Raw genomic sequence first — 25524 nt, forward strand, 5'->3', positions numbered from 1 at the left:
CTGCCTTCATTCACTTTTAACTGGATTGTGTGTTTACAGGCAGTAGCAACAGCGCGACTTTAGATCATTAGAATGCATTCGCCAAAAGCCACAAAATACACCTGAATGGATTTCTGTAAATACCACAGGTGTCCTCTTACATTTGGGAACTTCACAGTCCTATTGATCAAACAACCATGAAACGGTTGACTCACTCGCCCTCAGTTGCTTGTGCACATCAACAAGATGAACAACTAATGCTAGCCAGAGCGAGATGAGCTAAAATCTAACAAGAGAACATTAGATAAACCCTCTCAAACTGTTCAATTAGTTGGCCGTCAAAATTGCACTGATAAACGATGGGGAATAGTAGCCTGCTCGTCCTTCTGCAGCTTGCCTGCCAATGCATGCTTGTCCCAACTGAATGGGAACTTGCCTGCCAGACCATTTGATCGGTGCCAAATACATTTGATTGACAGAACTAAGAGATATGCTAACTGTGGATAACAGTCGTTCCAAGTTCAGTATAGCTAGCTAGCAAAGCGATTCACATTTCTTGCTAGCTAACCAAATGACACCTTAATCTCTAGCTGTAGCCAGCGAAAAACGATGAGGGGAAAAAGTCAGTCACTCACCCACTCCTCCAATGACATGACATCCTCCCAGCAGCTAGCTAGCTAACGTTAGGCTCCGTGTTTTTAGCTTGCTAAATAAATAGCTATCTACATAAATAGATACACAAGCCCAGATTTGTTTTTACAAAAAAACGTGCAACTGCGACCCAAACTGCCCATTATTTTATTCGAAAAAAGATGGCCCTTTATAATGTCTACTGCTGTATATAGCATTTTAACATATTAAAACAAGAGATAAATAAAATGTGTCCAGCCTTTGCTGCTATGCTTGCTGCGATGCTAATCAAAAAGTATTAACTCCAAATAACAAAAACGTAGTTATAGGTTGTTGTTAAACTTAAAACATGTTTTACATTTTTTTTGCACTGCATGGCTCACCGGTGCGGTTGAATGCAGCATTGTTGTATAGTGCACTCAAAATGTATTGTAGTTGAGTAGCCAGCCTAGGCTACTGCTCAAATGTTGCTGTAATAGGCCTACATGTTTCTCCATTGCATGGTGTTTTGTTTCTGTACACTTTCCCTCCGCTGCACGCTGTAAACCGGACACGAAAGCAGCGTAATTTAAATTGAATTCACCGATGCTAGTGCATCAGTTTGTAATTTCATAAAGTAGATGACTCAACTGTTGACTCATTTATACGCGCTTGTGTGTCCTATACGGCCCGCGGGCCTTGTGTTCGACACATGTGCGTTAGCCTATTAGCCACGTTATGACTGACTTGTGATCATTGCCCTTGCTAGTTTGATTGTATTGACATTCCCAGCCTTAGTTACAGTCGTCCATTTTTGTTTCAAAATATTGAGTCATTGGAACTGAAACAGTTCATCCCGAATGGGTGGAAGCAGCAAACAATGTGCCAGAACAGCTGTGATTTACAACCTGATAGCAATCTTTTTTGGGGACTACCAAGAAATGTATTGATTAATTATATAAATCATGCATTGAACTGTATCCATCTATTCTGCCAACAATGCCTTACTGTACATCATGGAATTTTTCAGATAGAAACGATTTTTAGAGATGAGTGATATAGCAGATGAAAAGAGGTGTTAGAGCCATTCCAGAGCTCATTCAAAGATCTGTTATATGTTAAGGAATAATCAAACAGAGATGAGTTGAGTGTGTGGAGTCAAAACTACTCTGGTAGGAAAGGAGAGAGGAGGAACAAAGAGTTAGAGGAAGGAGAGCAGGAAGAGGACAGACGCAAGACACAGGCACACACAAACCAAGAGTCAGAGGGCACGTGTGTGTGTGTGTGTGTGTAGCGGAGTACATAGAGGTTGTGTTCGGGGTGAGAGGACAGTTGTTATCTTGAGAGTGAGTGTGTGTGATGGAGAGAGTAAGGGAGGCCTTGTAGACACAAACAAACATGGTGAAGCCCACGAGGGAGCTTTGTGTGAGTGTGTGAGACATGCTAGGGCTTACGCCACACAAAGAGTGATTGATTTTGGTGGAGGGTGAAGGCAGAGTGGGGCCACACCCTACTACTCTGAGACTCCCACATTTGAAACTGAAACTCAACTAGGGTTCCAGTCTACACGCACACACACAGTAGAAGAACCAAAACATCTTGACTCCAGTCTCTTAAAAGGCTTTCTGGGTTTGGGAGATCCAACCAGAGACCCAAAACCATATCCTTATAGCGCTCTTCCTCTTCCTCTCGTTCCCGTTTTCCTCTTCTTCATCCTACAGGTCGGCTCTAGGACCAATTACAGTTGTGGTTTAGATTGACTTTCACAACATAAGTCTTTTGGACAGTTTCTCTCTCTACTCCTCATTCGCTTCCCCCTTCCTCTCTCGCTTCCCCCTTCCTCTCTCGCTCCCCCCTTCCTCTCTCGTCTCTCTCCCTCGCTCGGTGGCGAAGGACTCGGTCGACTATCATTTCCCCCAGCGCTAGTTTACACAATGACTTAAATCCCCCTACTCAGGAAGAGGTGACCACTATAACCCCACTTTCCCTCTCCCTTCCATCTCTGGTTCTATCAGTTAGTTGTTAGTATGACAGGGTGTCTAGCGTGTGGAGGTTGCCTGGGCTGTTGATCCTTTGCTCTCTCCTCTGACTGTTCCAAGTAATTGCTAACATGTTGAGGGTGCGTGACGGGACGGGATCAAGTGTGTGTGTGTGTGTGTGTGTGTGTGTGTGTGTGAACAGTAGGGTTCTGACATGGCCATGTTTGTAGTAAACCTTTTTACAACTGTGCTAAAGCATCCTCTCCCCTTCCTCTGATCCCTCTCTTCTCTCCTACTCCCTCTGTTCTTTCGGGAGATGGATGTGTTGTGTGTTTGGGGGTTTGGAAGCGGACTGGGAATGTCTGAAGGCCAGATGGGATGTTGGAAGCTGGAACCGCTAGGCTGGGAAAAACATAGTCTCTAAAAAATATAGATAAAATATATCTTCCAAATATGGCCCCTCTCTTCCTGGTGTTGCCATCCATCAGACTGGACACTGACACACACACACACACACTATATATATATATATATATATATATAAAAAGATTTGATATCTCTATATATGGCGTAGGAATGGGGGTTGGAAATAATTTCACTATTCAAACAGTATTATTCATTTTTGCCAGATATCTGGATATTCGAAATTCATGTGTTTATTAAAAAGCATGTTTTTAACCTGAGCACTGATGCTCGAGGGAGAATCTGGCGCTCTATTGCTGCAGCTGCGGTCAGAGGTATATAGGGCGGTGTGTGTAGCGAGCAGACGGAGAGCGAGAGAGACCCCAAGGCAACTCTGCTACAGCCAAGACTAGCTAACTTGTAGCAGCCAGTGCTATTTATCATCCCATATAGTACCATATAACCAAATATTTGTATAACTAACCCAACATAGACCACAGCCTGTCGTTTCCGATGGGAGCAAATGAATCATAGTGGGCAGAACAAGCAAGGAGGTGGGCAGAGCCAAGCACGAGCTAGCGAGATCCTATTGGCACGTTATAGCGACTACTCTGAAGTGTTTGTGTGCATTAACTCAATTCGCCCTTGCACTCCGAAACAACGCAATATTCTGAAACTTTGGCAAAGGGTAAAGTCTACAAAACCTGTCGTAACAGATTGTAATTTATTAAAGCTAGCTAGGCTTTTGAGGTCACATGCTGCGCTTTCTCCCCAACTCCATTCATATAAAACAACAGCTGGTTGCTCGTTGAAGCCTACTCCTTCTCATTTCGCTAAATTTTATTCCGTAATTTTATTCAGTCTTGCATTTCATTAGTGAACTCCCAACATAAACAACAAGTTACACATGAAGGCTACCGGTCTTTTTCTGGTGCGCACCGTGCACGTCATAAAAACGGCATTCTATTTTTTAAATTAATCATTTTAAATGACAAGGTATATCCTTGTATGTAACAATGTCACATGGATACTTTTATTTCATTTAGAAAAAGCCTTTCCAGTGTTAAAAATCAGGTTAAAATAGGCCTATACATTTTTTGCTTGCTAAAATAAATACACACAAGTATTTAAATACTAACTTTAACATTTAGTTAACTTTAACACTGGTTGATAGCAGCAGCGATAACACAATCCTTCTCATTCATGATTGTCAGACTGAGTGGCCAGAGCAGCTCTCGCCCTCTTCCCAACCCCCCAAAAAAGTGTAGCATAGGTTGTGAGTTCTGCAAACACAAATGACCTTAACCAAACAAACATTGCAGATGAGAAATTATGGGAATTAACGGTAAATATAGGCTACTACTTGTGATATATGTAATGGGGAATTGATAGACACAGCAAACAATGCACACAATGAAGTTATGAAACAATGAATATGCACAAAATGGCGAGAGAGAGCACATTCTGGAGAGAGACGTGCCTTCTGCATCTGCGCCACACTCCCCTTATTCTTGGACCATGGCATCCCCGCGGCCTCCTCAATGGAATAATCTACTGAGACGGGCGCAAATTATGTCCCATAAAAACAATTATATTTGCGACTGCTGGACTAAAAAAATCCTAGCTCGACCAACAGCCTATCGACTAAACAATCGTCCAGTTGACTAAATGGGGACAGTCCTAATTCAGTAATACTGTAACAGAGAGAAAGGGCGAGATGGTGAGATAATGTCTCGTCCCGTGACTGCTCCATTAACAGCTCGTTGTGTAAGTGAATGGGAGCATATGGCTGAGAGAGAAACAGAGGTTTGTGGCCAAAGTCATAGGTCAGCTGCCTATTAATAACCATTAGCAAGGTGAGCAGCCAGAGAGACTGATGGAGGTCCCACTGTTTCCATCGTGTAAGGCTGGGAGAGGGAGACAAGCCAGGGCAGTTCCAGAACATATAGGCACAGTTTCAACACACACACACCACTAAGCTAGTTTTCCTTTGGCTGGGGTTGGACATTGCCACATCTGTTAGGGGATACACGAACCGTCCGATGTGGCTGATTTGCCTGAGACAAAAACACATTTTTATTGAATTTAGTTGAGAAGTGGGAGAAAGGGAAGAAAGGGTTGTGATTTCTAACTGGCTGTGTTTTCTGCTTTTCCAAGTCTGTCCATCTTCCCTCACTCTGTCACCACCCATTATCTACTACAGCCTCAATACTGACCCAGAAAGAGGGGGGAGGGAGGAGAGGACAGAAAGGGGACAGAGAGAGAGCAAACCAGAAGAGAGGTAGAACAGCGTTACATCAGTACAATACAATATAGGTGATTGTTGGGGCGTAGTGTTCTGGAGAGACAGCCAGGGAGAGGAGTAGTGTATAACACACTTTCTCCAGATCCAACTCTCCATCTTACAGTCAGTCTGCATTTACCTACGTCTGTTTGCCTGCCTCCCTTGTCCTCGTCAGCTATGCGGCTCTGGGTGTGTTGTGCAGGTCGGAGTCGCTTTCGTTTAGTCGGCTCTGGTTGGTCTGACTGGTCTGTGATTTAATCTGGCCTTGATGTCTAACTGAAAAGAGACACTTCTCTTCTTCAGCTCTTCTCTACACTAACCTCTCAAACCTCCACCAGTCTCTGTGTATGTCCCAAATGGTACCCTATTCCATATAAAGTGCATTCGGAAAGAATTCAGACCCTTTCACTTTTTCCACATTTTGTTACATTACAGCCTTATTCTAAAATTGATTAAATAAATGTTTTTCCTCATCAACCTACACACAATACCCCATAATGACAAAGCGAAAACAGCTTTTTAGAAAAAACGGAAATACCTTATTTACATAAGTATTCAGACCCTTTGACTCGAAATTGAGCTCAGGTGCATGCATCCTGTTCCGATTCTTCATCCTTGAGATGTTTTTACAACTTGATTGGAGTCCACCTGTGGTATATTAAATTGATTGGACATGATTTGGAAAGGCACACACCTGTCTATATAAGGTCCCACAGTTGACAGTGCATGTCTGAGCAAAAACCAAGCCATGAGGTCGAAGGAATTATCCGTAGAGCTCAGGGACAGGATTGTGTCGAGGCACAGATCTAGGGAAGGGTACCAAAACATTTCTGCAGCATTGAAGGTCCCCAAGAACACAGTGGCCTCCATCATTCTTAAATAGAAGAAGTTTGGAACAACCAAGACTCTTCCTACAGCTGGCGGCCAAACTGAGCAATCGGGGGAGAAGGGCCTTGGTCAGGGAGGTGACCAAGAACCCGATGGTCACTCTGACAGAGCTCCAGAGTTCCTTTGTGGAGATGTGAGAACCTTCCAGAAGAACAACAATCTCTGCAGCACCCAACCAAATCAGGCCTTTATGGTAGAGTGGCCAGACGGAATCCATTCCTCAGTAAAAGGCACGACAGCCCACTTGAAATTTGCCAAAAGGCACCTAAAGGACTCTCAGACCATGAGAAACAAGATTATCTGGTCTGATGAAACCAAGATTGAACTCTTTGGCCCGAATGCCAAGTGTCAGGTCTGGAGGAAACCAGGCGCTGCTCATCACCTGACCAATACCATCCCTACGGTGAAGCATGATGGTGGCAGCATCATGCTGTGGGGATGTGTTTCAGCTGCAGGGACTGGGAGACTAGTCAGGATCGCGGGAAAAATGAACGGAGCAAAGTACAGAGAGATCCTTGATGAAAACCTGCTTCAGAGCGCTCAGGACCTCAGACTGGGGCGAAGGTTCACCTTCCAACAGGACAACGACCCTAAGCTCACAGCCAAGACAATGCAGGAGTGGCTTCGGAACAAGTCTCTGAATGTCCTTGAGTTGCCCAGCCAGATCCCGGACTTGAACCCGATCGATAGCTGTGCAGCGACACTCCCCATCCAACCTGACAGAGCTTGAGAGGTCCCAATCTGCAGAGAAGAATGGGATAAACTCCCTAAATACAGGTGTGTAGCGTCATTCCCAAGAAGACTTGAGGCTGTAATCGCTGCCAAAGGTGCTTCAACAAAGTACTGAGTAAAGGGTCTGAATACTTAGGTAAATGTGATAGCAGTTTTTATTTTTTAATACATTTGCAAAAGTTTCTAAAAACCTGTTTTTGCTTTGTCATTATGGGATATTGTGTGTAGATTGATGGGGGAAAAAAAACATTTTAAGGCTGTAACAAAATGCAGAAAAAGTTAAGAGGTCTGAATACTTTCCGAATGCACTGTATAGCGCACTCCTACCTCCTATGAGCCCTGATCAAAGGTAGTGCACTAAATAGGCAATAAGATGCCATTTGGGAGTGTAGCTTTACTTAGTGTAGACAGACAGACAGACAGACAGACAGACAGACAGTGGACAGTGACAGGTATGTGTATTGGTTTGTATGGAGTTAAAAAGGTAGAGTAAAACTCCTTTCTCTCACAACCTGGAATGTCTTTCCTCTGGTGTTCCAGTTCTGAGAACCGCCCCAGAGGAAATAAAATGAGACTAAAGCATAGAGGGGGAGAGACCGAGAGATGAAAAGAGAGAGAGTAAAAAAGCAGTGACACTCAGGAGAGGGAGCAAGAGTGCAAGCATGATGGATGAGAGAGAGAAACATGTGCATGTGAGAGACAGAAAGAGAGAACGAAAGAGATCGAGATGAGGCTTGCGAGTGAGTGAGAGTGGGTCCATCCTGTAAAATTACCTGTCACATTCCAGACACCTCCACCCCTGCAGATTGTCTCAGAGGGAGCCTGATAATGGAGCAATATGGGCATGGATGAAGTAGCTGCTAAACTACACTGATCAAAAATATAAAACGCAACATGCAACAATTGCAAATATTTTAATGAGTTACATTTCACATCAGGAAATTAGTCAATTGAAATAAAATCATTAGGCCCTAATCTATGGATTTCACATGCCTGGGACTGTTCACAGGTACCTACATTTTTTAAATCAGAAAACCAGTCAGTATCTGGTATGACCACCATTTGCCTCATGCAGCGTAAAACATATCCTTCGCATAGAGTTGATCAGGATGTTGATTGTGGCCTGTAGAATGTTGTCCCACTCTTCAATGGCTGTGTGAAGTTGCTGGATATTGGTGGGAACTGGAACATGCTGGTCATATACATCGATCCAGAACATTCCAAACTTGCTCAATGGGTGACATGTCTGGTGAGTATGCAGGCCATGGAAGAACTGGGACATTTCAGATTCCAGGAATTGTGTACAGATCCTTGCGACATTGGGCCGTGCATTATCATGCTGAAACACGAGGTGATTGCGCAGATTAATGGCATGACAACGGGCCTCAGGATCTCATCAAGGTATCTCTGTGCATTCAAATTGCCATTGATAAAATTAAATTGTGTTCGGTGTCTGTAGCTTATGCCTGCCTATACCACGATTATTCGCAAATGGAAGAAACACAAAAGAACTGTCAATCTCCCTCTGCCTGGGGCTCCATGCAAGATCTCACCTCGTGGAGTTGCAATGATCATGAGAACGGTGAGGAATCAGCCCAGAACTACACGGGAGGATCTTGTCAATGATCTCAAGGCAGCTGGGACCATAGTCACCAAGAAAACAATTGGTAACACACTACGCCGTGAAGGACTGAAATCCTGCAGCGCCCGCAAGGTACCCATGCTCAAGAAAGCACATATACAGGCCCGTCTGAAGTTTGCCAATGAACATCTGAATGATTAAGAGGAGAACTGGGTGAAAGTGTTGTGGTCAGATGAGACCAAAATCGAGCTCTTTGGCATCAACTCAACTCGCCGTGTTTGGAGGAGGAGGAATGCTGCCTATGACCCCCAAGAACACCATCCCCACCGTCAAACATGGAGGTGGAAACATTATGCTTTGGGGGTGTTTTTCTGCTAAGGGGACAGGACAACTTCACCGCATCAAAGGAACGATGGACGGGGCCACGTACCATCGAATCTTGGGTGAGAACCTCCTTCCCTCAGCCAGGGCATTGAAAATGGGTCGTGGGTGGGTATTCCAGCATGACAATGACCCAAAACACATGGCCAAGGCAACAAAGGAGTGGCTCAAGAAGAGGCACATTAAGGTCCTGGAGTGGCCTAGCCAGTCTCCAGACCTTAATCCCATAGAAAATCTGTGGAGGGAGCTGAATATTCGAGTTGCCAAACGTCAGCCTCGAAACCTTAATGACTTGGAGAAAATCTGCAAAGTGGAGTGGGACAAAATCCCTCCTGAGATGTGTGCAAACCTGGTGGTCAACTACAAGAAACGTCTGACCTCTGTGATTGCCAACAAGGGATTTGCCATCAAGTACTAAGTCATGTTTTGCAGAGGGGTCAAATACTTATTTCCCTCATTAAAATGCAAATCAATTTATAACATTTTTGACATGCGTTTTTCTGGATTTTTTTGTTGTTATTCTGTCTCCCACTGTTCAAATAAATCTACCATTAAAATTATAGACTGATCATGTCTTTGTCAGTGGGCAAACGTACAAAATCAGCAGGGGATCAAATACTTTTTTCCCCTCACTGTATCTACATAGGCGTAGAGGCCCATTATCAGCAACCATCAGTCCTGTGTTCCAATGGCACGTTGTGTTTGCTAATCCAAGTTTATCATTTTAAAAGGCTAATTGATCATTAGAAAACCCTTTTGCAATTATGTTAGCACAGTTGTGCTGATTAAATAATCAATAAAACTGGCCTTCTTGAGACTAGTTGAGTATCTGGAGCATCAGCAATTGTGGGTTCGATTACAGGCTCAAAATGACCAGAAACAAATAACTTTCTTCTGAAACTCAGTGTATTCTTGTTCTATTCCATGCGAGAAATTGCCAAGAAACTGAAGATCTCGTACAACGCTGTGTACTACTGCCTTCACAGAACAGCGCAAACTGACTCTAACCCGAATCGAAAGAGCAGTGGGAGGCCCCGGTGCACAACTGAGCAAGAGGATAAATACATTAGAGTGTCTAGTTTGAGAAACAGACGCCTCACAGGTCCTCAACTGGCAGCTTCAATAAATAGTACCCGCAAAACACCAGTCTCAACGTCAACAGCAAAGAGGCGACTCCGGGATGCTGACCTTCTAGGCAAAGTTGCAAAGAAAAAGCCATATCTCAGACTGGCCAATAAAATGAAAAGATTAAGATGGGAAGTCTGAGATATGGCTTTTTCTTTGCAACTCTGCCTAGAAGGTCAGCATCCCGGAGTCGCCTCTTCACTGTTGACGTTGGGTAGTCACATAGGCCAAACTCAGATTGTAAAATGGAGCCGTGTGTGTCTGTGTGAGAGACAGAGGTGTTGATGAGAAGCAGACACGGTAGGCACCAGCAGAGAGACAGAAACCACAATGGGAGTCAGAGCAGGGCTAGGGAACTAGGGCAGAGTGGTGGGGAGGGCTGGGGAGGAGCAGACACTTCCAGAGGTAAATTACATTTTCTACTTAACATACCTGTGTGCTATGGTGTCTGGAGCCATGGTCTGTGTGTGCATGCGTGGTTGTTTGTGTGTGTTTGTCTGGGTGTGTATTTGTCTGGGTGTTGTGTGTGTGTGTGTGTGTGTGTGTGTGTGTGTGTGTGTTTGTCTGGGTGTTGTGTGTGTGTGTTTGTCTGGGTGTTGTGTGTGTGTGTGTTTGTCAGGGTATTGTGTGTGTGTTTGTCTGGGTGTTTTGTGTGTGTGTGTGTGTTTGTCTGGGTGTTTGTGTGTGTGTGTGTGTATGCTGGTGTCTGGAGCCTCGTTGTGCTGAGGTGCGTGTTTACAAAACCTGTCTGGCAGGAGGAGCCAGAGCAGACGAAGGGTGTACAGCCAGGGGTTAAGAGGGGGGCAGTGGGGCGGGGTGGAGGGTTGGAGTCAGTCAGGGGGTTAAACCCTGGGAGGGAGCAGCCAGGCAGAGAGCGCTCCTCTCCTCACTCATAGAACTGTCCTGTTAACACGGCTCCATCTGCAGGGAGAGGATGTATGTCTCAGAGCCCTGCAGCACCAGGGAAGCCCAGGGGACTCAGCAGTCTGAGTGTTTAGGAATCAGCTCTGACAGAGAACAGACCTCCTCCTGCAGAATGACTGAACGGCAATTTGTTCCCCAGCTCCCTGGGAGACCAGCTAGCCCTCCTACTGCTTGGTTTTAACATCCTAGATCATTAGATCATTACAAAAACCCTGTTTGTCCGAGTATTGTTCTGGACTAAATGTCTGGCTTTAGTACTAAAACGTCTGTTATTGGGAATTATTCTGCCGCATGACTAATCGACTGCCTTGGGGATCATTGACGTTTTATACTACAACTCCATTTCCGCCAGGGCATTCACATAACGTCTACCCCTACCCTGGTGTTTAAGTTGTATACGGTCTACTGTAAATGTCCACTGTTGGCGAGCTGGACTATTACTTCTGACTGAGGGAATATGTCTGCTAGTAATAAGCTGTAAACATTTGTTGAACTCCAACCCTGTGTGTGCAAGCTACTTGTGTTCTTCACATATTGCTGTTCACAATATCCAGCATATCCAAGATGGCGTAGCAGTGCGGTCGTGTTCTCTTGTGTGTCCATGTAAATAGCCTGTTTTTTGTATTTTACGTATATATTTCCCTATCACACTTTTCATCCTTCTACTAAATATACTTTCCTGCAACCCGCCTCACTCAATGTGGAATGGATTCTATTATTTACTCATCTTTATCTATAATCTCCAGTTGAAACTAGCCAGCCAGCCAGCTAACTAGCTACATGCTATTAGCCACCGTTAGCGGTTTTCACCCAGAACATCGGATTTTCTGCCGGAATAACTGAATCACTGGACCTTAACACCGGATCTTGCTAGCCGCAACCGAATGGATGTCGAATGGATGTTGCTGTAGGCCAATCACCACTGCCCGAAGCACCAGTTAGCCTTGAGCTAGCCTCGAGCAGGCCCATATCCCGGCTATCTACATCTCTGTCTACCGGACGGGAGTAGCCAGCTAACCAGCTAACTAGCTACTTGCTATTAGCCACCGTTAGCGTTTTTTCACCATTGTCCGTGGCCTGCACTACCTACCAGCCAGCTCTAGCCTGGACTATTATCGGCCAGTCTGCACTGTCTGCACAGCGCGTTATCGACCCAGAACCTATCGGATTTTCTGCCGGAATCACTGAATCACTGGACCTTTAACACTGGGTAATCGCAACTAGCTAGCTGCAACCAAATGAACGTTGTTGTTGGCTAATCAGCCTTGAGCTAGCCTTGAGTCAGGCACATCTCCCGGCTATCTACCTCTCTGTCAACCGGACGGGACCTCCTAGAGTCGACACGGAGCCCCGCCGATCCATCACATTTTACATTTACATTTTAGTCATTTAGCAGACGCTCTTATCCAGAGCGACTTACAGTTAGTGAATACATGTTTTTTTATACTGGCCCCCCGTGGGAATCGAACCCACAACCCTGGCGTTGCAAACGCCATGCTCTATCAACTGAGCTACATCCCTGCCGGCCATTCCCTCCCCTACGCTGGGCCAATTGTGCGCCGCCCATGAGTCTCCCGGTCGCGGCCGGCTGCGACAGAGCCTGGATTCGAACCAGGATTTCTAGTGGCACAGTTAGCACTGCGATGCAGTGCCTTAGACCACTGCGCCACTCAGGAGACATCACGACTGGTCTGCCGACGTAATCGTCTGTGGTTTCAACAGGCTTCCCGTTGCGACGACCACGAAGATCCATCTGCTAGCCCCGGCCCGCTAGCACACGCAAACAACAACAGTGCTTCCTGCTCGCTGTGCTGTAGCACCAATTCGAACTGTTCTCGGACTCACATATTGCTGTTCACTGGACCTTATGATCACTCAGCTGCACAGCTGATGCCTGCTGGACTGTTCCTTTACACGGTACCCTGTCCTGTTTATCTATTTAGCCTCAGCCCAAACTTTATCGCCATTACCAGCTGTTGTCTTAGCTCTCTCTAATAACACCTGTGATTGCTTTATGCCTCTCTCCCATGTCAATATGCCTTGCCTATTGCTGTTCCAGTTAGTTCTTATTATACAATTTCACTGTAGAACCCCAAGTCCCTCTCAAACTGCCTCAAATAGTTCATTTTTTCCACCCCCCATACACGCCGAGACCGGCTCAATCGGTGCCTCCAGTGATGCTATCTCTTTCATTGTTACCCAACGCTTAGGTTTACCTCCACTGTACTCATATCCTTCCATATCCTTGTCTGTATATAATGCCCTGAATCTTTTCTACAACGCCCGGAAATCTGCCCCCTTTATTCTCTGTACCCAACGCACTAGAAGACCAGTTCTTAAAGCCTTTAGCCGTATCCTTATTCTAGTCCTCCTCTGTTCCTCTGGTGATGTAGAGGCTAACCCAGGCCATGCAGCCCCCAGTATCACTCCTACTCCCCAGGAGCTATCATTTGTTGACTTCTGTAACCGTAAAAGCCTTGGTTTTCTGCACGTTAACATCAGAAGCCTCCTTCCTAAGTTTGAGTTATTCACTGCATTAGCACACTCCGCCAACCCTGATGTTCTAGCAGGGTCTGAATCCTGGCTTAGGAAGGCCACCAAAAATTCTGAAATTTCCATCCCCAACTACAACATTTTCTGTTTAGATAGAACTGCCAAAGGGGGTGGAGTTACAATCTATCATACTATCCAGGTCTGTGCCCAAACAGTTTGAGCTTCTACTTCTAAAAATCCACCTTTCCAGAAATAAGTCTCTCACTGTTGCCGCTTGCTACAGACCCCCCTCAGCCCCCAGCTGTGCCCTGGACACCATTTGTGCCCTGGACACCATATGATTGCCCCCCATTTATCCTCAGAGTTCGTACTGCTTAGTGACCTAAATTGGGATATGCTAAACACCCCGACCATCCTACAATCCAAACTAGATGCCCTCAATCTCACACAAATTATCAACGAACCTCCCAGGTACAACCCTAAATCCGTAAACATGGGCACCCTCATAGATATCTTCCTGACTAACTTACCCTCTAAATACACCTCCGCTGTCTTCAACCAGGATCTCAGCGATCACTGCCTTATTGCCTGCGTCCGTAATGGGTCCGCGGTCAAACGACCGCCCTAATCACTGTCAAACGCTCCCTAAAACACTTTAGCGAGCAGGCCTTCCTAATTGACCTGGCCCAGGTATCCTGGATGGATATCGATCTCATTCCGTCAGTAGAGGATGCCTGGTTGTTCTTTAAAAGGAATTTCCTCTCAATCTTAAATAAACATGCCCCATTCAAAAAACACAGAACTAAGAACAGATATAGCCCCTGGTTCTCCTCAGACTTGACTGCCCTTGACCAGCACAAAAACATCCTGTGGCGTACTGCATTAGCATCGAATAGCCCCTGCGATATGCAACTTTTCAGGGAAGTTAGGAACCAATCTACACAAGCAGTTAGGAAAGCAAAGGCTAGCTTTTTCAAACAGAAATATGCATCCTGTAGCACTAACTCCAAAAAGTTTTGGGACACTAAAGTCCATGGAGAATAAGAGCACCTCCTCCCAGCTGCCCACTGCACTGAGGCTAGGAAACAGTATCACCACCGATAAATCTACAATAATCGAGAATTTCAACAAGCATTTTGCTACGGCTGGCCATGCTTTCCACCTGGCTACCACTACCCCGGCCACCAGCTCTGCACCCTCCGCTGCAACTTGCCCATGCCCCCCCCCCGCTTCTCCTTCACACAAATTCAGACAGCTGATGTTCTGAAAGAGCTGCAAAATCTGGACCCCTACAAATCATCTGGGCTAGACAATCTGGACCCTTTCTTTCTAAAACTAGCCGCCGAAATTGTCGCAACCCCTATTACTAGCCTGTTCAACCTCTTTCGTAATGTCTGAGATCCCCAGAGATTGGAAAGCTTCCGCGGTCATCTCCCTCTTCAAAAGGGGGTGACACTCTAGATCCAAACTGTTACAGACATATATCCATCCTGCCCTGCCTTTCGAAAGTTTTTGAAAGCCAAGTTAAACAGATCACCGACCATTTTGAATTCCACCGTACCTTCTCCGCTATGCAATCCGGTTTCTGAGCTGGTCATGGGTGCACCTCAACCACGCTCAAGGTCCTAAACGATATTATAACCGCGATCGATAATAGACAGTACTGTGCAGCCGTCTTCATCGACCTGGCCAAGGCTTTCGACTCTGTCAACCACCGCATTCTTATTGGCAGACTAAATAGCCTTGGTTTCTCAAATGACTGCCTCGCCTGGTTCACCAACTACTTCTCAGATAGAGTTCAATGTGTCAAATCGGAGGGCCTGTTGTCTGGATCTATGGCAGTCTCTATGGGAGTGCCACAGGGTTCATTTCTTGGGCCGACTCTTTTCTCAGTGAATATCAATGATGTCGCTCTTGCTGCTGGTGACTCTCAGATCCACCTCTACGCAGACGACACCATTTTGTATACATCTGGCCCTTCATTGGACACTGTGTTAACAAACCTCCAAACGAGCTTCAATGCCATACAACACTCCTTCAGTAGCCTCCAACTGCTCTTAAACACTAGTAACGACTAGAATCACTACTCTCGACGGGTCTGACCTAGAGTATGTGGACAACTACAAATATCTAGGTGTCTGGTTAGACTGTAAACTCTCCTTCCAGACACACATTAAGCATCTCCAATCCACAGTTAAATCTAGAATCGGCTTCCTATTTCGCAAAAAAGCCTCCTTCACTCATGCTGCCAAACATGCCCTCGTAAAACTGACTATCCTACCGATCCTTGACTTCGGCGATGTCATTTACAAAATAGCCTCCAACACTCTACTCAGCAAATTGGATGTAGTCTATCACAGTGCCATCCATTTTGTCACCAAAGCCCCATATACTACCCACCACTGTGACCTGTACGCTCTTGTTGGCTGGTCCTCACTACATATGACGGCAGGTAGCTTAGTGGTTAAGAGCGTTGTGCCAGTAACCAAAAGGTCGCTGGTTCTAATCCCAGAGCCGACTAGGTGAAAAATCTGTTGATGTGCCCTTGAGCAAGGCACTTAACCCTAATTGCTCCTGTAAGTCGCTCTGGATAAGAGCGTCTGCTAAATGACTAAAATGTAAAAATATTAGTCGCCAAACCCACTGGCTCCAGGCCATCTATAAATCACTGCTAGGCAAATCCCCACCTTATCTTAGCTCATTTGGTCACCATAGCAACACCCACCCGTAGTATGCGCTCCAGCAGGTATATCTCACTGGTCATCCCCAAAGCAAACACCTCCTTTGGCCGCCATTCCTTCCAGTTCTCTGCTGCCAATGACTGGAGCGAATTGCAAAAATCTCTGCTGCCAATGACTGGAGCGAATTGCAAAAATCTCTGAAGCTGGAGACTTATCTCCCTCACTAACTTTAAGCATCAGTTGTCAGAGCACCTTACCGATCACTGCACCTGTACACAGCCCATCTGAAATTAGCCCACCCAACTACCTCATCCCCATATTGTTATTTATTTTGCTCATTTGCACACACTGTATATATATTTTCTGTTGTATTTTTGACTTTATGTTTTGTTTTACCCCATATGTAACTCTGTGTTGTTGTTTTTAAATCGCTTTGATTTATCTTGGCCAGGTCGCAGTTGTAAATGAGAACTTGTTCTCAACTGGCTTACCTGGTTAAATAAAGGTTAAATAAAAAAATTATTCTGCTGCAAAACTATTTTCTCTTTTTAGGGATAAAATATACACTAGCACTCCTGATACTTTGTTGGGAACAGTAAGCCATTATTTCACACCAACTCCTGTTCCTTCATCCATTGCAGGGAAGCCCAGAGGAAGTCCAGGAGTCATCCAGCCAGCCAGTAGAAGTACACTATGCAGTGTGTGGTGGGTGTGAGGCAGGGGGTGTTGTGGAGCCTGTGTGCCCTGCTTTGCCTCTCTTTCTGGGGGCAGAGCCAGTGCAGAGGCTCCAGACAGGCCAGAGAAACCAAGGTCTATCCCCTGCTCAGGGTCAAACGAGCTCCAGCAGAGGACGTCAAGAAGTGCTCCTACACCTTTCTGATTCCCCAGCAGAAGATCACAGGTCAGTGTTGTCTTCTGTGAAGACGTAGTCTATTTTACATCTTGTCACGTTACTTTGAATTAATCTAATGTCCATCATCAGGCCCCATCTGTGCCAGTGCAACGGGCCCCGAGCCGGACAAGGAGCGCGTGACACGGATGGACATAGCTGACGTAAGAGGGGTGCTGTCCAAGCAGAGACGGGAGATTGAGACCCTGCAGCTGGTGGTGGACGTGGACGGCAACATGGTGAGCGAGATGAAGCTGCTCAGGAAGGAGAGCAGGAACATGAACTCCAGGGTGACCCAGCTCTACATGCAGCTGCTTCACGAGATCATCAGGAAGAGAGACAACTCTCTGGAGCTGGCCCAGCTGGAGAACCGGGTTCTCAACGTCACCTCAGAGATGCTGAGGCTAGCCTCGCGCTACAAGGTTAGAATGTCAAGGTGGAACTTGAACGCAACGTTACTTTCATGTAGAGGTAAAATCGAATGAAGAAGTGTGCTAGAAGCAGAACAACAGTGCCATAATAGGGAACTTTAGAAGTCCATCACTCACTTGATATAGCTGGGGACAATATTTAGATGTCCCTATAGCACATGTAATGTTGATAAAATATCTGTTAGAACTATATCACTTCTGGCCTTTATGTTAACTTCTCTGTCCTGCCACAAGGAGCTGGAAGGGCGTTTTGCAGCGATGGCGGGGGTGGTGAACAACCAGTCGGTGCTGATCGCTGCTTTGGAGGAGCAGTGTCTGCGGACCCTGGGGCGCAGTGAGTTGCAGGTGGTCCCCCCGCTGGTCCAGGTGGTCCCGGAGAACATACCCGTCAACAGCCGCTTCACCAACGAGATACAGAGGGATCACAACAACCGGGCATTCCCACGGGGGTCACGCATGGACTCCCCCACCGCCTCCCCATTTGAATTCAACCCACCGCCGCCACAGGGCACACTCACCTCAGACGGTACGTACCAAGTAGCTCCAGGAGGGGTGGTTAGTGTTATTGAGAAAAATATTGAACAATTGTGTCCATTTATCAGAGCATGTGGAGTTGGTTGGAAGCAGTGCTGGTACGGCAATTTCTGAATTGGGCAGAAGCTAAACTCACAGTAGGCCGTGCAGACATTTCACGTCTAATTGTCAGAGACGCTAAATTAGCATTGCGGCGACCAATGGTGCATGTAATTCGATGAATGTCTGGCGAATGGGGAAACGATCTGGACAATGGGCCGGCTGTGGTCCAGTGGGTTCATCCCTGGCAGGACAGACAGCGCAGTGAGATCACACATTCCTCTCAGTGCCTCTGCGACAGCTGGACTGGCTATAACCTACTGCTTCTGCTGGTGTGGGAGTGTGCCTGTGTGTGCGTACCTGTGCCTGTGTGTGTGTGTGTGCGTGCGTGTGAGCATATGGAGTGAGTTCTGGAGAATTACACAGGGACCTGAGAGTATGGGTTCATCTGAGCTCTGGACGTAAATATGTCTTTCTGGGCGTATAGCCGGACTAAGCTCAGTGCTGGCTTAAATGGGCCTTTGTGAGGACTGGCAGATATACAAACCAATAAAGAGAGCTCTAACTGCAGTGCAACACTGAGCAGGCACTCACAGTCGCAAACACATTCACACAGCTGGCTGGTTGGAGCCAGGCTATAACCTGACCTCTGGGTGGATGATGTGGGCATATTTTGGCGTATGGGCCAGCTTAAGTATGCCTTTTCTGAGACCAGGCAGATATACAGTTGGGATAAAGACAGCTCTACCTGCAGTTAATCACTGACCAGACACCCACACCACTGAAAACAAATCATAGAAATCTGGATGCAGGCCCCTATATGTATAGGCACATGGATAGAAGGAAATGTATGTGCAACATATAGGCCTAAATACAGTCGCTAGTAAAAGTCTACAGACCCCTTGCACACACTTTTCATTTTGATGTTTAAAATGTAATCTAAAAAGGGATTAAATTAAATTAAAAATCCTATTGATCTACACAACCTACTCTACATTGAAAGATGAAATGAAATACAAATAAGCAATGAAAGAAATACAAATAAGCAAGTATTGTTTACGTATGTCTTCATACTCCAGAGTTAATACTTGGTGGAAGCATCTTTGGCAGCCATTACAGCTCTGAATAATTTTGAAAAAGATTCTACCAACATTGCACAACTCTTACGGCAACATATATCCACTTCGCGGCTGAGCCGTTGTTGCTCCTAGTCGTTTCCACTTCACAATAACAGCACTTAACAGTTGACCGTGGCAGCTCTAGCAGGGCAGAAATTTGGCTAACTGACTTGTTGGAAAGATGGCATCCTATGACAGTGCCACATTGAAAGTCACTGTGTGCTCGATTTTATACACCTGTCAGCAACGGGTGTGGTTGAAATAGTCGATTCCACAAATTTGAAGGAGTGTCCATATACTTTTGTATATATAGTGTATATTCCGGGATTCATCTGATGGCATTGAGGAATTTACCACATCAGTCACCGGCTTCAATAATAAGTGCATCGTCCCCACAGTGACCATACGTACATATCCCAACCAGAAGCCAGGGATTACAGGCAACATCCGCACTGAGCTAAAGGCTAGAGCTGCCGCTTTCAAGGAGCAGGACACTAATCCGGACGCTATAAGAAAATCCAGCGACTGTGTGATCACGCTCTTCGTGGCTAGTAAGACCTTTAAAGAGGTTAACATTCACAAGGCCGCAGGGCCAGACGGATTACCAGGATGCGTACTCAGCGCATGCGCTGTCCAGCTGAGAAGTGTCTTCAATGACATTTTCAACCTCTCCCTGACCCAGTCTGTAATACCTACATGTTTCAAACAGACCACCCTGTGCCCAAGAATGCCAAGGTAACCTGTCTAAATGACTATCGCCCCGTAGCGCTCTCATCTGTAGCCATGAAATGCTTTGAAAGGCTGGTCATGGCTCACATCAACACCATCATCCCAGACACCCTGGACACACTCCAATTCACATATCGCCCCAACAGATCCACAGACGACGCAATCTCTATTGCACTCCACACTGCCCTTTACCACCTGGACAAAAGGAACACAGAATGCTGTTCATTGACTACAGCTCAGCGTTCAACACCATAGTGCCCTCCAAGTTCATCACTACGCTAAGGACCCTGGGTTTAAACACCTCCTCTGCAACTGGATCTTGGACTTTCTGATTGGCCGCACCCAGGTGGTGAGGGTAGGCAACAACACGGGGGCCCCTCAGGGGTGTGTACTCCTTGTTCACCCACGACTGCGCATGACTCCAACACCATCATGAAGTTTGCCGACAACATGACGGTGGTAGGCCTGATCACCGATGAGACAGCCTATAGGGAGGAGGTCAGAGACCTGGCAGTGTGGTGCCAGGACAACAACCTCTCCCTCAACATCAGCTGAGCTCCCTGACATCCAGGACCTCTATTCCAGGCGGTATCAGAGGAAGGTCCTTAAAATTGTCAAAAAGACTACAGCCACCCAAGTCATAGACTGTTCGCGCTGCTACTGCACGGCAAGCGGTACCGGAGCGCCAAGTCTGGGACCAAAAGACTGCTGAAGAGTTAATCAAATGGCTACCTGGACTATTTGCATTGACACCCTTTTTTTGCACTGACTCTCTTGCACTGGCTCTATGCACACTCTCCGGACTCTACCCACGCACATACTACACTGACACGCCAACACACACATATACACACTACATACGCTCTCACACACACACACACACAAAACACATGCATATTGATGCCACACACTCACACAGACACTTCACATACGCTGATGCTACTCTGTTTGTCTATCCTGACTGGCTAGTCACTTTTACCCCTTTCTACATGCACATTGACTCGGTAATGGTACACCTTGTATATAGCCTCGTTATTGTTGTTTTATTGTGTTACTATTTCCTTTTTTTGTGCTAATTGTTCTTACTTTTTAACTCTGCGTTGTTGGGAAAGGGCTTGTAAGTAACCATTTCATAGTAAAGTCCACTATACCTGTTGTATTCGGCGCATGTGACAATTAAAATTTGATTTGACATAGTATTCTTTCTAACAGAGCTACAGTTGAAGTCGGAAGTTTACATACACCTTAGCCAAATACATTTAAACTCAGTTTTTCACTAGTAAAAATTCCCTGTCTTAGGTCAGTTAGGATCACCACTTTATTTTAAGAATGTGAAATGTCAGAATAATAGTAGGGAGAATTATTTATTTCAGCTTTTATTTCTTTCATCACATTCCCAGTGGGTCAGAAGTTTACATACACTCAATTAATATTTAGTAGCATTGCCTTTAAATTGTTTAACTTGGGTCAAACGTTTCGGGTAGCCTTCCACAAGCTTCCCACAATAAGTTGGGTGAATTTCGGCCCATTCCTCCTGACAGTGCTGGTGTAACTGAGTCAGGTTTGTAGGCCTCCTTGCTCGCACACGCTTTTTCAGTTCTGCCCACAAATTTTCTATAGGATTGAGGTCAGGGATTTGTGATGGCCACTCAAATACCTTGACTTTGTTGTCCTTAAGCCATTTTGCCACAACTTTGGAAGTATGCTTGGGGTCATTGCGACCAAGCTTTAACTTCCTGACTGATGTCTTGAGATGTTGCTTCAATATATCCCCATCATTTTCCTTCCTCATGATGCCATCTATTTTGTGAAGTGCACCAGTCCCTCCTGCAGCAAAGCACCCCCACAGCATGATGCTGCCACCCCCGTGCTTCACGGTTGGGATGGTGTTCTTTGGCTTGCAAGCAGCCCCCTTTTTCCTCCAAACATAACGATGGTCATTATGGACAAACAGTTCTATTGTTGTTTCATCAGTCCAGAGGACATTTCTCCAAAAAGTACGATCTTTGTCACCATGTGCAGTTGCAAACCGTAGTCTGGCTTTTTTATGGCGGTTTTGGAGCAGCGGCTTCTTCCTTGCTGAGCGGCCTTTCAGGTTATGTCAATATAGGACTCGTTTTACTGTGGATATAGATACTTTTGTACCCGTTTCCTCCAGCATCTTCACAAGGTCCTTTGCTGTTGTTCTGGGATTGATTTGCACTTTTCGCACCAAAGTACGTTCATCTCTAGGAGACAGAACGCGTCTCCTTCCTGACGGCTGCGTGGTCCCATGGTGTTTATACTTGTGTACTATTGTTTGTAAAGATGAACGTGGTACATTCAGGCGTTTGGAAATTGCTCCCAAGGATTAACCAGACTTATTGAGGTCTACCATTTTTTTTCTGAGGTCTTGGCTGATTTCCTTTGATTTTCACATGAGGTCAAGCAAAGAGGCACTGAGTTTGAAGGTAGGCCTTGAAATAAATCCACAGGTACACCTCCAATTGACTCAAATGATGTCAATGACATCATTTTCTGGAATTTTCCAAGCTGTTTAAAGGCACAGTCAACTTAGTGTATGTAAACTTCTGACCCACTGGAATTGTGATACAGTGAATTCTAAGTGAAATAATCTGTCTGTAAACAATTGTTGGAAAAATTACTTGTGTCATGCACAAAGTAGATGTCCTAACCGACTTGCCAAAACTATAGTTTGTTAACAATACATTTGTGGAGTGGTTGAAAAACGAGTTTTATTGACTCCAACCTAAGTGTATGTAAACTTCCGACTTCAACTGTATCTACATATATTTCAGGATGTTGTGTATCTCTGGAAATAGTCAGAATTCATGTAAACATTGCAGTTTTGAAAACATATTTTATCCAAAATAAGTGGTCTCTTGGCACAACTTACCCCATACCCGGGGTAAGTTGTGCCAAGTTGAGCCATGGGACAGGGTAAGTTAAGCTGCCTACAAATGTCTGTTTGTGGTGGCAGCATCATGTTATGGGTATCCTCGTCATTGGCAGGGACTGGGGAGTTTGTCAGGATCTAAATAAATATGAAAGGAGTAAAGCACATGTAAAAAGTAAAAGGAAAACCCGCCTCAGACTTCTGAAAACCTATTTTTCATTGAGACAATTACACACATTTTAATGCCAAAGACACACAAAAATGGCTTTCCAAGAAGTGTTGAATGTTCCTGAGTGGTCTAGTCTCAAAATCAGAGCCAAGATTTGAATATTGCTATCCATCAATGATTCCCAACCAAATTTACTGAGCTTGAGCAATTTGGACAAAAACAAATGGATATTATACGTTACCCTAAGAGTTGTCCAAACTTGGTATAATATGATTCAAAATTATTCACGGCTATAAAAGGTCCTTCCACTAAGTATTAACTCTGGGGTGTGAAGACATACGCAATCAAGATAGTCTGTTGTTGTTTTTTTACAGTGGTGTAAAGTACTTAAGCAAAAATAATTTTAAGTACTACTTAAGTCGTTTTTGGGGGGTATTTGTACTTTACTATTTATATTTTTGACAACTTTTACTCCACTACATTCCTAAAGAAAGCAATGTACTTTTTACTCCATACATTTTCCCTCAGCAAAAAGTATGTTACATTTTGAATGCTTAGCAGGACAGGAAAATGGTCCAATTCACACCCTAATCAAGAGAACGTCCCTATTCATCCCTACTGCCTATGATCTGGCGGACTCACTAAACACAAATACTTTGTTTTTAAATTATGTCTGAGAGTTGGAGTGTGCCCCTGGTTATCCATCAATTTTTTAAACAAGAAAATCGTGCCGCCTGCATTGCTTAACATGAGGAATGTGAAATCATTTTTAAAAAAAATACTTTTGATACTTAAGTATATTTTAGTAATTACATTAACTTTTGATACTTAAGTATATTTAAAACCAAATATTTTTACTCAAGTAGTATTTTACTGGGTGACTTTCACATTTACTTGAGTCATTTTCTATTAAGGTATCTTTACTTTTACTCAAGTAAACTCAGCAAAAAAAGAAACGTCCTCTCACTGCCAACTGCGTTTATTTTTAGCAAACTTAACATGTGTAAAAATTTGTATGAACATAAGATTCCACAACTGAGACATAAACTGAACAAGTTCCACAGACATGTGACTAACAGATATGGAATAATGTGTCCCTGAACAAAGGGGGGGCGGTCAAAATCAAAAGTAACAGTCAGTATCTGGTGTGGCCACCAGCTGCATTAAGTACTGCAGTGCATCTCCTCCTCATGGACTACACCAGATTTGCCTGTTCTTGCTGTGAGATGTTATCCCACTCTTCCACCAAGGCACCTGCAAGTTCCAGGACATTTCTGGGGGGAATGGCCCTAGCCCTCACCCTCCGATCCAACAGGTCCCAGAGGTGCTCAATGGGATTGAGATCCGGGCTCTTCGCTGGCCATGGCAGAACACTGACATTACTGTCTTGCAGGAAATCACGCACAGAACGAGCAGCATGGCTGATGGCATTGTCATGCTGGAGGGTCATGTCAGGATGAGCCTGCAGGAAGGGTACCACATGAGGGAGGAGGATGCCTTCCCTGTAACGCACAGCGTTGAGATTGCCTGCAATGACAACAAGCTCAGTCTGATGATGCTGTGACACACCGCCCCAGACCATGACGGACCCTCCACCTCGATCCCGCTCCAGAGTACAGGCCTTGGTGTAACGCTCATTCCTTCGACGATAAATGCGAATCCGACCATCACCCCTGGTGAGACAAAACCGCGACTCTTCAGTGAAGAGCACTTTTTGCCAGTCGTGTCTGGTCCAGTGACGGTGGGTTTGTGCCCATATGTGACGACGTTGCCGGTGAGGACCTGCCTTACAACAGGCCTACAAGCCCTCAGTCCAGCCTCTCTCAGCCTATTGTGGACAGTCTGAGCACTGATGGAGGGATTGTGCGTTCCTGGTGTAACTCGGGCAGTTGTTGCCATCCTGTACCTGTCCCGCAGGTGTGATGTTTGGATGTACCGATCCAGTGCAGGTGTTGTTATACGTGGTCTGCCACTGCGAGGACGATCAGCTGTCCATCCTGTCTCCCTGTAGCGCTGTCTTATGCGCCTCACAGTACGGACATTGCAATTTATTTCCCTGGCCACATCTGCTGTCCTCATGCCTCCTTACAGCATGCCTAAAGCAAGTTCACGCAGATGAGCAGGGACCCTGGGCATCTTTATTTTGGTGTTTTTCAGAGTCAGTAGAAAGGCCTCTTTAGTGTCCTAAATTTTCATAACTGTGACCTTAATTGCCTACCGTCTGTAAGCTGTCAGTGTCTTAATGACAGTTCCACAAGTGCATGTTCATTAATTGTTTATGATTAATTGAACAAGCATGGGAAACAGTGTTTAAACCCTTTACAATGAAGATCTGTGAAGTTATTTGGATTTCTACTAATTATCTTTGAAAGACAGGGTCCTGAAAAAGGGACGTTTCTTTTTTTGCTGAGTTTATGACAATTGGGTACTTTATCCACCAGTTTTTTTTATTTATTTGGACAATTTTCTATAACTTTCTTTCACTTTTAAAATGTTGAGTAGGTTGTGTAGATCTGTAGAGAAAACATTTGAAGACTGTGCAAGGGGTGTGTAGACTATGCACTGTATTCTATCCCTACTCAATCAAACCCATCTGGTGGGCCAGGCCTAGATTACAGTAAGCCAGAAGCAGTAAACCAGAGACCAGCTGCAGAAAGCTG

General features: G+C 45.2%; 2 protein-coding genes across 5 annotated transcripts in view; one reads left to right on the top strand and one right to left on the bottom strand.

Moving 5' to 3' along the window:
- Nucleotides 1-25524, bottom strand: part of ralgps2 (Ral GEF with PH domain and SH3 binding motif 2) — a 149997-nt gene that overhangs the window by 18113 nt on the left and 106360 nt on the right. The gene's annotated exons all lie outside the window — the stretch shown is intronic.
- The window catches only part of angptl1a (angiopoietin-like 1a), a 44708-nt gene that overhangs the window by 3249 nt on the left and 15935 nt on the right, over nt 1-25524 (top strand). Inside the window, exons 2-4 of the mRNA XM_041839205.2 lie at nt 16701-16960; nt 17042-17370; nt 17614-17905. Coding sequence (XP_041695139.1) covers nt 16753-16960; nt 17042-17370; nt 17614-17905 — 829 coding nt within the window. The 5' untranslated portion in view covers nt 16701-16752. The remainder of the gene's footprint in view (nt 1-16700; nt 16961-17041; nt 17371-17613; nt 17906-25524) is intronic.

Source organism: Coregonus clupeaformis, chromosome 20 (assembly GCF_020615455.1).
Source record: "Coregonus clupeaformis isolate EN_2021a chromosome 20, ASM2061545v1, whole genome shotgun sequence".
NCBI classification, from domain to species: Eukaryota; Metazoa; Chordata; class Actinopteri; order Salmoniformes; family Salmonidae; genus Coregonus; species Coregonus clupeaformis.